General features: G+C 38.7%; 1 protein-coding gene across 1 annotated transcript; it reads left to right on the top strand.

Moving 5' to 3' along the window:
• Nucleotides 1–3,736: 3,736 nt before the first annotated feature.
• Nucleotides 3,737–14,878, top strand: LOC102304530. Its single transcript, XM_005918090.2, has 6 exons — nt 3,737–3,891; nt 7,667–7,966; nt 8,054–8,329; nt 8,574–8,678; nt 9,477–9,520; nt 12,430–14,878. The coding sequence occupies exons 1-6, from the start codon at nt 3,834–3,836 to the stop codon at nt 12,598–12,600; spliced, it is 954 nt and encodes a 317-aa protein (XP_005918152.1). The 5' UTR covers nt 3,737–3,833; the 3' UTR covers nt 12,601–14,878.
• Nucleotides 14,879–15,010: the final 132 nt, after the last annotated feature.

Below are 15,010 nucleotides of genomic sequence, written 5' to 3'. Positions count from 1 at the left end.
GTATAAATAAAACCATATTATTTGTAAGATAACTTAATGAAAAATGATTTAAAAGGCACTGACCGCACATACATGGTTTGCACATCACACAGTAAAGGTAGCCACAGCCCTAACGTAAACTAAGGAAAGAAACCAACTGGATTTCTTTCAGTTTCATGAAGGTGTTTCACCTCTTATCTTCTTCAGCTTCAAAACCAGATAAAAAGTCCCAGGTAGATAAACCCTAGTGGGGCTTGTCCCTTTAGGTACTTACAAAACAGAACCAACTCTATACAACGAGGGTTTCTATAGACAAAAACATGAATGTGCCATGGGCTCATCAGTGTCACCCATTGCAGCCAACCTCTACATGGAGGAAGTGGAAAGTAAGAGCTCTTGGCACTTTCAAAGGGAAAGCACCCAGCCACTGGTACAGATACTTGGATTACACATGGGTCAAAATCAAAACCCAAGATAGAAGCCTTACTGTTCACATCAACTCAGTGGACTAAAAACATAAAGTTCAGCAGGGAGGATACAAGAGATCATAGTTTGCTGTATCTAGGCTGTGCACATAGAGGATGATGAGAACCTCAGGATAGGGATTTAAATTGGTGAGTGGGACTGTAGCCTGAAGTGTGTATGGTTAAATGGGACATGTTTAATTTCTGGTCATTTTATGTAGAAAAATTTCTCTGAGAGAAATAATAGTGTTAATTCTTTTTTTTTTTTTTTTTTTTTTTTTTTTTTTTTTTTTTTTTTTTTTTTTTGAAGTCATTTTTTTTAATATTTTTTTAATATTATGATGTATTTCTTGAGTAACAACCCCAAACTGATCACAGGAAAGAGGAGACATACCTCCAACATGCACAACCATTTTACCACGGAGGATGCAATTCATAAGCACTACTGTAATGTCTTTATGCTGTTTAGCGATGGGTGATCTCAGATAGGGCGTGGAATGACCAAGAATCTCATTTCCTCAGTGATATCATTAATGGAATCCAAATCACTACATTTTCTTCAGTTCCCAACTAGAATAGAATAGAATAGAATTCAACTTTATTGTCATTGCACATGCACAGGTACAGGGCAACGAAATGCAGTTTGCATCCATCCAGAAGTGCTTTAGTGATATAGATATATTACAATATATATTAGCAATATATAGATATGTAAGTATATTACAGAAATGGGTCTATTATGGTATGTTATAATGTACACGGTATGAAGTATGTTGTGAATATTCTATAACTATAAGTATGTACAGGCTGTAGTGAGTACAAGCTATGTACAGGCTATGAACAGGATATAAATATGAAAAACTATACAGAATATGAAATAAATAACTTTACAGAAATCTGAGATATACAGCTATACAGAAATGGGAACTATGCAAGTTGTAAACAGTTGTAGGATTAAAATTATCAGAATGTACAGAATGATTATTTACACAGAGCTATACAGTAGTGCAGTTAAGATAAGTGAGGGTGTAGATAAGTTTCTACAGAGGCTATATAAAGTGCTAGTGGTTGTGAGTGGTGGTTCAGTCCATGTTATTATTGTGTGTTTGAGGGTACAGTTGTCCATTGTGGGTGTGTGTATGTTCAGTCCATGTGTTAACGTGGGTCAGATGTCAGGAGGCAGAGTTGTACTGGTGAACCTCCACTGCTCAGCCATTGAGAGGATACTTACATACTGCATAAGAGGCTCCAAAAAGTGGTCAACAAAATGCAGCAGATCATTAACTGTTGTTACAAAAGACTTCAGCCATTCTACATCTCACCTGTTTCACCTACTGCCCTCTAGGAGGCACTGCAGTCTATCCAAATCAGCACCAACACACTCAGGTAGGGCTGCTCAATTAATCGAATTTTAATCACGATTACGATCTGGGCTTTCAACGATCATTAAAAATGACTGAGCCGATTATTAGCCCCTCCCTCATTTATCCGCGACACCTTAAAGGCCGGTCCGTGAAAATATTGTCGGGCATAAACCGGTCCGTGGCGCAAAAAAGGTTGGAGACCGCTGATTAAGAGGACCCGAGGGAAGCTCGGAAAGCTAAGCAGAAGTTATTTGGAGAGGAGAGTGACTGCGTTGGTTGAAAAGAGAGGTAAAAAAAAACTTCAGTGGTGTTGCACACTATTTTATATTATTTTTTAAAGCATTACTCTGATTGTTAACCCTTTAAAGCCGGTCAGAGCAGCACGCTCCGTTTTGTGTAACTATTTTTAAATCCCTGTAGAACCTGAACCGTGTAAGCTAGCGCAATAATTTGTTTTGCATATGAAACCGGAGGAGTTGTACTTACATCTTATGCCATCAGCTTGTCCTCGGTCACGGTTTCCTTCCACATATAGCTTTGCAAAAATTGCATAAAAAGCGCTTGCAGGAACAAAAACATAATATTCCAGAAACACGCTTTGCCGATCCGATCAGCTGTTCGTAACACTTCCCACAGTGAAACAGAGTCAGCGCGAACTATCGCATGTCCGCCATTTCCTGCCCGAAACCGGAAGTGACGTCATTTTCGCGGAAAATGTAGTTTTACTTGTAGGCCTTAAAAGCCTATACTGGTCATGTTTGACTTTTCTGAATAGTTTCTGGGATGCTTAGAACTCGAATTGCACTGCTGGAAATAGTTTATTTTGATGCACATGCTGTTTTCTTTGCAAATTTGCATCATAGGATTGTTTTTTCGTTTTTCCTGCAGTATATAAAAATTGGTGTATCTCCAAAATAAAACTATGAAGACACTCAAAATAAATTTCCTGTTGTTGTAAACTATTTTTTGCAACTTTTTTGTATTTAAAGTTTTGAGGGATAAACCTCTTAAATTTCTCCAAGTAGAAATATATGTAAAAAAAACAAAAACGATTTTCAATTTTTTTGTAGTTTATTGCACTTTTTTGCAATTAATGTAGTTACTATGGACTTAATGCATACATATTATTAAAATATGGGCTATAACAGTTGTATAGCAACTTGAAATGCTCCCACAAATGGCACTACAACATGTAAAAAAATAATATAAGCTCTGGCGGACTTGGTTCTATAGTAGGTCTTAAAGGGTTAAATAAATATCGTCAAATAATCGAGATCTCAATTTCAGTGAAAATAATCGTGATTATCATTTTTGCCATAATCGAGCAGCCCTACACTCAGGAACTGTTTTTTTCTCCTCAAGCATCACTGCTGAACACAGACACCTCCCACTCAAACTCACGCATCAGTGTTTCTCAAACCCATAAATAACACACACACTAAAGCATGCACATCACCACCACACAAGTCAATTTACAATACAGAGCAAATTTGTACATTTGAATACTCTGGTACTTTTAGATGTGATGATGTATGATAGACTCTACATTTACGTTTAAACTGAAGAAGCTTCTCGGATGAGAGGTGAAACGTCTTCAAGTAACTTAAAGAAGTCCAGACGCTTTTCTTTGCAAGCTCCTTTGACTACGATGACCTGGATGACTGAGAACCTTCACAGACATTTAATATAAAGTTTTCAGTTTCAGTCACTGCATTAAGCTGTTACTAAAAATTTAATGTTTGTGTTTTCAGTTTTGTAATTTCTGTTGACAGAAACTGTCAATTTCTCAGCAAAGCTCAGAAATTTATAGTAAATTTATATGAATTATGGAACTTTAAAACTGTCTTTTTCGAAGATGGAGGGTAAATGGGACCATCAGTTGCGATAGATCAGTTGAGAAGCGTGAACGAGTCAGAGAAAAAACCTACACAGAAAGTGTAAAACAAAACAGGATGTTCAAACTTCCTGAGTCAAGCTTTACAAGAACTTTGAAAGCTTTACCAGAATTTTGAAGGCACATATCAAGATGGGTTGCATTTTATTTTGGGGCGCAATTTTGTGGATGTATTCATCTGAAACAAAAGGTAAATAGCTAGTTTTTATACTAATATTTAAACTTGTTAATATCCTACAATTTATGTGCCCATCATTCATGCTCCAATCAGTTTAATTTTTAAAGGCATGTATGCTGGTAAATAAAAACCTCCCTCGGGTGCTTTAAACCTAAAGTAAAAAAAAATAATAGCCTGTTTTTAAAATATAAGCTATTTCTCTTAAAATGTATGGATGGAGCAAAAGCAAAAAGCTATCATGAAAGTAAATACTGAAATAAAGTAAAGATACCTAAGAAGTCTACTTAACACAGTAACAAAGTATTTGTACTTTCTTTCTAGTACGAACTAACAATGTAACAAAGTATTTGTACTTTGTAATTTCAGAGGTCTGCTTTTTAGGTGCTCGTTTGTAAATTTCATTGAGCAGGGCTCTAGACTAACATTTTGCCTCGGTTGCATTAGTGCGCTTAACTTTTTTTCTTAGGTGCGCCCAAATATTTCAAACGCATTGCAGAACACCACAGTTTTACATGTTCACCTTTTTTTTTTTTTTTTAAATTGCTGTCCATACAGACAATATTGATTTATAAATGGTTAACTATCAATCTTGTCAACACAAAGTTCTTTATTTGGAGCACAGTTCTACAAGAAAGATAAGTTACTGAAAAAGTGCTTGTGCTTCAAGTGTTTCACCGAGCTGAAATTTAAACTTAAAACATCTCAAGATATATTAAATAAAAAGTAAATCTAAATTAAAAGGACCTCAAAGTGTCTCAAAGGCTTAAAACTGAACATCTTAATATCTGAACAGTTGGATATTTTATGAATGATCCTCCATTGCAGTCACATGCCCCTCAGATGGCCAACCCCCCCCTCCACACACACACCTTTTTTCCCCCAATGTGTCTGTGATGACACCAATAAATGTATGTGGGGTTTACGTTTAAGCCATTTTTCTTGTGAAGAATTATTTCAGACTTGGGGACATTTGGGCAATGTATTTATCCTGGTATATAGTGTGTTTTCTGGATACTAGGCTACTCTGTCCGCCAGCACTTTTGAAAGTACACACACGTAGGCCTAAAGGAATAAAGGAATATCTGTACCATGGCCAATCAGAGAGGTCCTGCCCTTGACTATCTCTGATTGGTTTGACCATGATATGGGCATGTTGTGTATCTGTTGTTGACCACATGGAGACTTTCAGAGTTATGAAGACTTTAGTTTTTTACTCGAACAGCTGGTAGCACCGATGCGACGTCAGATTTTTTTAGTTGCACCATTGAGAATTTAGGTTGCGTCGCACTCTAGAGCCCTGCTGAGGAGTGAATCCTCCCTAGGATGTTGATTTAATCTTCATAGGAGCCACAGTATCCTGCACAAAAAAAAAAATATAACAAATTTTTTTTAGTGCATGGGAGGCCAAGAGTGCAACTTTCAAAGTAACCCTAACTGACCTGGTCTTTGGTTGATATATAAAATAGAGTGAAAGATTGTTGGAACTCCTTTGCCGCTGTTATTTACTAAGAAGACATTGAAGAGCCCATTAGCCCATATATAACGGGGCGATCGTGGCTCAAGAGTTGGGAGTTCGCCTTGTAATCGGAAGGTTGCCGGTTTCGAGCAGTCTCTGTCGTTCACCCGTTGCCTACTGGTGGTGGTCTCAGTGCGCCCCAGGGTGGCTGTAGCTACAATGTAGCTTGCCATCACCAGTGTGTGAATGGGTGGATGACTGGTTGTGTAAAGCGCTTTGGGTTCCTTAGGGACTAGTAAAACGCTATACAAATACAGGGCCATTTTTTGGTGCAGTTTAAACAAATAAACTATATATTTTTTTTAATTTTAAGGGTAACTTTTTTATTATTTGCCTTATTTCTGATCTGGAATCACCGAGAAATATGCTAGGGCTGGGTATCATCACTGATTTCTAGAATCGATTCGATTCCGATTCACAAGGTCCCGAATCGATTTGATCCAGGATTCGATTCAATTCGATTCGATTCGATTTAAATCTGGGAAATTTTGCCTTAGACAGTCAGAAATATTATAATTCAGATCAGTACATTTACATATTTTTGTATCTATAAAAAGGAAGCTGACACTCGCAAGACTTTATCAAAGGTGTAAACATCACAGCATAGGCCTTAGTGTCAAAGTAGCTAAAGATAAAACACAGAAAAACATGAAGGTTTTCCTGGCCTGGGATTTTATAAAAATATTCTGCAGTACATCAAAAACGAAAGAAAACCATTAATCAACATATGAACATTACCTCTGAAGTTACAGCGGTTTTATTACAGACACAGCTAAGCGTTTTGCATTTTGCATAATTTTAAAAAGTTTACATTTGTTCAGTAACCTATTGAACAGCAGAAATTAGGCTTTCTTTTTGGAAGTAAAAGGGAAAAAAACAGCGGTAACAACGGTAGACTTGTGCGTAACAAGCAAGCGAATAATAGGAAATAATAATAATAAGAAAACAGATTTTTAGACGGGAAACTGTTCTTGGAGTATACAGAGAGAGCTGTGTATGAAGTGTGGTGGAAGCAAAACAGCAAAGTAAGAGGGAGTCCATGACGATGTTTATGTGAAGCGTAGTTTGGATCTTCTTTTGCTGCTGGTTCGGTCAATATTGTTTGGAGAGAGATAAAACTAACAGCTTTAGAATCAGCGCAAAAAGGGCGTAAACACAAAGCTCGGACCCGCTGAAACATCGGAATCAGCGAGCTGTCGGCTTTCAGCCCCGACCGTGTCAGTGCCGTCGGGTGAGATAGGCGACATCTCACTGATTCTGTTCCGTCGGCAGGTCCGAGCTTTGTGTTTACATCGTTGTGCAGAATCTGTGTACCTGCTCTCATTTACTGTTTTAGCTGTTTGGTGGTTCTTGAAATTTTGTGAGGTTTAACCTGAGATTCTGGTGTTTTGGGCAAAATAAATTAATCTCAAAAAAATCCATTCAGGATTTTAATGAATCGATATCACGTTATCCAAGCCAGAATCGATTTTAATCGATAAATCGATTATCAAAACCCACCACTAAAATATACCCTTAAAATCCCAACACACAGAGTCTCTGTGGTGATGGGAATTTTAAGTGTATAACAGTAGGAGATAAGCTGCAGAGAGATGTGTGAGACTCTGCTTACTGGTCCAAACCCTGGTCATGTTTTGATTGGTTTAATATATTTGGTCATATCTCGAGACATGAGAGTTGCACTGTCTGAAGTGAGATTGAAGCTGTATCTCATAAAAGTTTGGGTTTTCCACAAACATAATTTCCTTAGGGATGATTAAAGTATTCTGATTCTGATACTGATTATCTGATGTGTGAAACCCATAATGTTTGGTGGGTGCCACAGACAGCAAGCAGTTAGATGTAAATGGACTGGTTCTTATATAGCACTTTTCTACTCTGAGAACTCAAAGTGCTTTACACAACTTGCCTCATTTACCCATTCACACCAGCACTTTTTTCTATGCCCATGTGAATAGACAATAATGAAAATAATCAAATGATAGGGTGGAGCAGTGGGTGGTGTCAGGAGAGGTTGACCAACACAGCTGGTCTCCATCGTTCAATCATGCCTGCCCCTGTGTGAGTAGATTACCAAAACCTGACCAAAGTGCTTTGTGAGGTGTGCAAAGAGCAGAAAAGCTCTGGTGAAAAAAGTACTACAAAATAAATATCCACAACACTGCAACAATATTTGTGTCAGGTCTTTTTTGTATTACTGTTGTGTTTGGTTTAACAGAATTGGAGCTGAATGTTCATGATTCTGATACTTTTTGGTTTCTTTTCTTTTAGGGCTCCAACATGTGTTTGTACTGCACGGAAAGGACTTACACTTGGATGTAGAGAAACCTGTTAAACTTGACAAAAAGACTGACTTTTTCTGGAAGTTTAATACCAATAATTATGTTGGTAAAATCAGTTATAATAAAGAGTCAGTATTGTTTGACAGCTATGAAGTAAGAGCTGATTTTTTTGGCCAAAATTACTCTTTGGTATTGAAAAATGTAAAACACAATGACAGTGGAGATTATACTGCAGTAGTGACTGGGGGAAAAGAGCAAAGGGTAGGTGAAATCAAGGTCATAGTCCAAGGTAGGTTTATTTTTGTCATTTTCATTTCAAATATTGACACAGCATATATCTGTGTTAATTATATTCACACCTGCTTTTAATTCCCAGATCCAGTGTCTCCAGTTAATCTGACATTGACCTCCAGCAGCTCAGACTCCTGTAACCTGACTGTAACCTGCACTATAGTGGACCTGAACATCAGCCGTACTTTTAGATGTGATGCTCACAACTGCTCTCTGTTGGAAGAAAATCCCAGCACCACAGACATGCTTTCCTCTCTGATTGTTTACCTGCAGCAAGATACTGTCTTTTGTAATCATAGCAATGAAGTAAGCTGGAAAAATAGCATGATGGTGCTAAAATCTCAATGTGACACGAAGTCAGGTAAGATTAGATGCCAAAGAAATAATGAATGAAAATTTAAAAGATATCCTTTTAAAGATGTCATGCAACAGAACTTTAGTGAAATACAAACTCTAAAAATAAAAATATTTGAAGATTGAGTTTTCTACTCTAGCAAAAAAAAAAAACCCTGCCATAAATATCTATTATTATTATTTTTTGTATTAATAATATCAACTTAGAATTGTACAGTGCCTTTGTAATCAGTTTTGTTTTTCCTTTACAGGCCACATAGATGCCAACAATACCACTGTGACTGTGTGTGTTGTTGTTGCTGCCATCATCATTATCCTTGTTATAGGTTATATTCATCATCGAACGAAACATAAAAGTAAGTCCAAGCAAGTATTTATCAAGATATTGCAAAAGTAAATAAATAAAATATCGTCAAAATACTTGTTGTTGCAAAATCCATTGCTTGTTATTATTAACCCCGCAAATGTGGCTTTTCTGTGAAGCACTTTGATGTACCTGAGACTTTTAAATGTGCTATAGAAATAAAATTGAAACTGAAACTGAAACTTTTTGCCAACATACTTTACTGATCCCAACTATGAGTGACCACTGTGTCCATTCCACGCTTTGCCTTGCTGAAATGTGAAATCTACATGCATGTAGAAATTGCAACAACAGCAGAGGGAGATATTTTATTTCAAGCCAACATGAAAATAATTATCTGAAAGCATTTAAATGGACATTATTAATACATTTACACGTGTATACATATATTAAGAACCCTGGAATGTACTTCATCATACCTTTTTCCTCACTACTGACTTTGTTGCTTTAAATATTTTATCTTATTCTGCTGGTACTGCAGCGTTCGCATACAGTAATGAAACTTCTGCATGTGTGTCTTTTTTACACTTTGGAAAGGCAAAGCTTGAAATGGACGCAGTGGACTGGTGTGTCTATTACATGCTCTGCCGTGATATCAGGTTGGAGTGCCATGCCAGGTCTAGTTTATGTGTGAGAATTCAATTATTTTGATAAAATTTGGATTTAATGTAACATCAGCTGAAATGACTTAGGAATGCAGAATAATAGAAATCGTCAGTTAAAGCCTGCAAAGAAAAATATAAGTTAAAGCAAATCACTACATATTTATTTATTCATGTCTGACCACCAGATACCAGGGAAACCATTGAAAACACAGTGTATGCAGTTCCTGAGGTAAGTGTGGTAAATGAGATTTGACTTAGGTAGAAGCAAACAGCCTCTAACTGACACATATTTGTGTTACTGGTCACACTATGTGTTTTTGCTCAGGTGCTTTGAACTCAGTCGCTCTGCTGAATCTTTTGATGTTCCGTGCTTCATTTAACCAGAGGGTTCAGTCTGGAAAGTAAACCATTTAATCTAAAATGCCTTTCTTTATATAGTTAATGTGTTATCAGATTACTGAATTAGTTTGCCTGTGCTTATAGTCTTTTATTGAAAAAAAGAAATTCCGCTCATACTGGTCCCCAAAAGGGAGTCAGCATGAGGAAAAAAAACAAAAACTCCATAACACACAAAGAAAACACAGATATCATGACACCATAACACAATAAATCACAGACAAGGTACATGGGAAAATATTCCAGTGTGAACAGTTGCATCTGGGACGCTGCAATCTCGCGATTGCGCCTCCGGCTGAGCCGATGTCCACATCGGATGGGAGGAAAGCATGGGAGGCGTTGGGTGAGGGCGTATCAGTATCAGTGTACGTGTGTGCGTCTGTGTGGGGATGTGTATCCTGTGTTCAGCCTGAGAGAGTGTCCTTTCGACTATTAGGTGAAAATCAACAGTCCGCAGCCTACGCAGGTGGCCTTGTGGAATAGGGCAAGAGAGTCAGTTCATTCTTGGTATTGTATCTCTGGGAAGAATTGTTGTTGTTCTCCTCGGCATCAACCTTCAAGCATTGTCCAGCTGGTGCCGTCGGGGTGGGGGTGTTGTAAATGTTGTTTTGGGATGAACAAACTGTATCAATTTTACAGTTGTTCTTAATGTCCATTACTGGTCTCCTGTTGTATCATCTGTTTTAGAACCGTGAGCTCCTCCAAGATCTTTCCCATATTGCGTTCAGTAAGAACAGTCTGAGTACTCACAGCTCTTCCCACATTTTCGATAATAGCGGCCAGCCTTGTGGGGTTTTGAAAGGCATTCACCGCTTTCTTCAATTTCCGATAAGCCAGGGCCAAGCCAGCTCCGATCAGCAAGAACCCCGTTATCATGGTTCCGAACAGGTAGATGTCTTCAATGTCCTCAATAGACAGTCCAACCAGGCACACGATGTGCCACTTCTGCCACTCGTCCATCGATTATCCAGCAGGGAACGTCCCTCCAGGACACTTGGGCTCTCCCGAACCCAGGCTTCTCGTCGAGAATAGAGTGCCAATTGCATTGACAAATATCCAGTTATAAGAACAAGTGACACAAGCAAATGTCATAGTTTGGTTACTAACTGGACAACTAGAGGAAGGACAGAAACGCTATTAACTATTAACTGAAACAAACAGCCAAAAAAAGGCTGTGGCACCCTCCAGCCTTAGAATAACCCACACTTGATTGTTCTATTCAGGTGTCGGAAGCATGGAAAAACATGGAAAAAATAAAAAAGACTCCCCTCACTGGTGAATCACCAGCACAAAGCAAAACTAACAATTTCATCTGAAACTTAAAAGTTAAACAGGGAGGACAGCCAAAAAAAACAACAACAAAAAATCCCCCCACAGGCCACAAATCCAACCCAGCAGTACCATTACAACATCTTCCCTTCTCCTCCAGGCAGCTGTAGACAGTTTTTCAGTGGAAGAACATGAAATGTAGTATTAATTTTGGCAGCAGGTAGTTTTAAAAGAAAAGCTTTTGCATTGCTGATTTTCTTCGTTCCGAAGGGTACAGTATACCTGGGTGAAAGTTCTTAGTGACACAAAAAATGAGTGACGAAAATCTTCTGAAAACAGAGACAACTGTTACTTCAAAAGAAGGTTGGTATGGAAGTAAAGAATGAAAGGAAGAGAGACCAGCTGCACCAGACGTTAGAGCATTGTGTGCATATTCTATCCATGTATAAAACAGCTTCAAACCCTTAATTTAGTCTTTCAGTTTGGACCTGATTTGAAATGATCTTTTTCAGAATACAAATCTACAGTGAAGATAACGCTGTTGCCTTGTGATCAAAGTAAGCAGGAGACAAGGTCTGAAGTTATGTGAGTCAGCAAGGACTGTAACTAACCTGAGGTGGGTTAGGAAACAGTTTTATTTCTAGCAAAAATATTTGTGGGTGTCCTTATCTAGAGTGGTCCACCAAGTGGCAGGCGAACTTGGCAGTGTGGGCCCAATGGATAATCCATGAGTGTATTGAGAATGACCTATAGAGTTTGCTAGGATGGGCTTGAGCTGGACTCTGGCTCAATAGATTAAACATCTGGTTAAACAAACTTTAAACCTCCCAACGCACAAGATAGTGACAAAGTGGTCTCTTTAGCTGGTTAACTAGATTCGGTGGAGAACTGCTGAGACAGCATCTGATTGAATGTTTCATGAACCAGAGTGTTAGCGAAATTAAAATGACCCCAAAACAGTGACCATCTAGCCTGCCTGGAGTTTAATCATTAGATTTTGCAAGAATGATATACTCCTGTGGCCAGTCTGATGCTTGCCCCCTTCATCCAGTGCTTCCAGTCCTCCAGAGCTATCTTCCCAGCTAATAGTGCATGGTCTAAGATATAGTAATTCCTTTATGTGGAAGACAGACAGTGGGAGAAAAAGACACAATGGTGGAGTTTAGCTTTAGAGCCAAATTACCTTAGCCACAAATTGCTAGTGTAGGTCTGGCTAAGTCTAGTGCTGAGTTGAAGACTCTCCCTAATTCTTGTAAATTATTCTTAGCCTCTGAAGTGCACTTGCAGGTCATTGCACTGTTGATTAAGAATATCTTAAAAGTATGTGTTGAACACATTTGAATAAAATGTATTTGGATAAAAAAAATTATTGTAATTTTCTTTTGCAGTCATGGATACAGGTGATCTTTTGTTAATCACAGTAAAATTCCTGCTTATGTTAATGTAATAATATTAATAATATTTATTTTCCAGGTTATCCGAACAACACCACCCATGGAACAGAGTCCAATCAGTGATACTTCTCCAACATCCACCTATAGCTTTGTGAGACCTCACTCTGGACCCAACAGATCCACTGAGGCCAGAAGCAAAGCTTTGCCCGAGAGCTTGTATGCCCAGGTAGAAATTCATCTCAGATCCTAAAATCTCTTCAGAAAGCTTGAAACCTGGATCCCCCGTAGCCGGTTACCAAGATTACGTGAAGTACCCTCAGAAGGTCTACTCGATGATGTTAATGCAGCACTATGGATGATACCTACAGCCACGCTTACCGAGACTAACAAGCTGATCTACAATACGGCAGCAGTGATCAGTGAGATGCTTGTGAGACTGCTTTGAACAGCACACGAAGGACCTTCATCTGGTGGTTCTTCTTCTCCTTTAGTTTGCACCGAAACACTTTCCCTCTGCTTGGAGTGGATATATAAGATTGTGGGGTGTTTCTGATTACAGACCTTACGTTTCTATGGAGAACCACAAGAGTCACACGCATCGAAATAAAGAATTCTGTGCTTAAATAATGAATTGTAGAATGAATTCTGCATTTGTAAATTCATTTTTTGAATTCCAGTTTAATAAACTGATTTTCAAAAATGCTTTTTAAAAACTTCATTTCAAAAACTTTTTTTGAATTCCAATTTAATAAAGTGATTTTCTAAATGCTTTTTAAAATGGCGATTCCACTCCTCATTTCAAAATCCATTTCCCTTTCCTGTTCGCTCAGGAAGTTCTGCATGTGTGTCCATGTCATGTCATTCTTTGGAGAGACAAAGTGTGAAATGGATACACTGGACCAGCATGTCTATTATGCCTTTATGCATTCATAGTTCTTAAAAACTCCATCTTATCATCTCTTGTATTACCTGCATGGGTTGATCATTATTTACACTGGGCCCAATAGTTCCGATTAACCACTAGCCAATCAGAATGCTTAGCAGTCCCCCTGCCTCTATAATCAAGAGCTCAGTCTGATGATATAGTTGCAGAACATAAATCTGAGGGACTATAAGCGAACTAATGTTGCATTCATAGAAAGTACATTTGTTTTGTGAAAACTCTGTTTCATATTTTATGTTCTGAGTTAATTAGATCAGGAAAGCGGAGCCATGCTTGACACCGTGTTATTACTGCCAATGTAAGAACAAACTACTTTGTTACAGGTAACAGGTAACAACAGAGTCTGTTAGCACTGCTTCACTATTTCAGCTAGTAAGTTTATTGTCATTGGGGAGAGCTTATGATTTATAATAATATATACCAGTTTTACTGCCAACACCTATATGTAAAACCTAAAAACACATGTCAGAGGATAACTGGGTGATTTTGAGTCGAGTATAGTGCAATGTTGATGTTAAAATGATAAATTTTTTTGGGTGTAAATATGATTCTGTCTTCATTATCCCATATATGACTGTGTTCCTGTGATTTTGACCCTGTATGTCTGCTTCCTGCCTTACAGTAGGTGTGGCCTTTTTTTGTGTAGCTGACTCTTCTCTGCAATTAGTGAGCTGTGCATTGTGGCTGCTTACTCCTGCTTTGTGAAGAGGAGCGTATGTTGGTGATTTAACATCACTTTTATGTTTAGTAGTCAACTCTTGTCCTCCTGAAATACAAAGGGACCCCAAATCTTCTCAAAGTGAGCTGCAATCCACTAAAGAAAACCATGGAAGTCCAAATCCTTCTCAGAATTATAAGACAATATGGCAATGCTGATGATGAGCAGAGATGGAGCTGAATCCAAGTCCACTTTGTAAGTCCACCTTCTGGGCAGCCATCAATCCCTCTGGTGTCTCTGCTGGAATTGTCAGGCGCAGTGGCCCGTGGACATGGGATGGACTCAAATGCAGATTCAAAACCGGAGGCCAGGGGTGAGGTGTAACGAAAAGAGACTTTATTTTACAATGCTCAGAGGCTAACAGAAAGTGCAGACTAGAATCAATGAACATAAACTAGATGTCTGAGGCGAGAGAAAAATACTGTGGTGATAACTAAATGGCAGGGATAACTGGGTGCAGGTACTGGGCAGGGGAAACTGTGGCGGGCCAGGGCACTGAAACAGAGGACAGAGCAGTCAGGGGAATCCCACAGAGGTTTGCGAGTGAATCTAAGGATAGTACACTGAGCTGTCTTACAAGCTTGCAGGTGGGGGTTGCGTGGAGGGGGGAGGCAGGAGAGGTCCAGGTGGGTGCTGCATGCAATGCAGGGAGGCAGGCAGCAAACTGGTATCCAGGGGAGCTTGGTAGGTGGGTTTCAGAGGCTGACGAGAAAAACAGAGATTCGGTTAATACACACGATTAGTCACCAAGGAACGGACGTGAGGCCGAGAACTGACTAAAGTTGGCAGATAATCTGGCGAAGACCATTTGAGTGCGCCGGTCATAAATACTGCTGGTACGATTGCCATCAGGTGAGGAGCAATAAAGACTCCACCCAGTGGGGAGGAGCTGATGCTGTGGAAAACCACCCAGACCACGACAGGAATTTCCAACTGTGAGCTGATTTCCAATTTTATGTCCAATTATATATTATAAAGAATAAAGTTACAACTAGCAAA

Source organism: Haplochromis burtoni, unplaced genomic scaffold (genome assembly GCF_018398535.1).
Source record: "Haplochromis burtoni strain Fernald_Lab_line unplaced genomic scaffold, NCSU_Asbu1 Contig_27, whole genome shotgun sequence".
In the NCBI taxonomy this organism is placed as follows: Eukaryota; Metazoa; Chordata; class Actinopteri; order Cichliformes; family Cichlidae; genus Haplochromis; species Haplochromis burtoni.
This window is presented reverse-complemented; position numbering and strand designations above follow the sequence as displayed.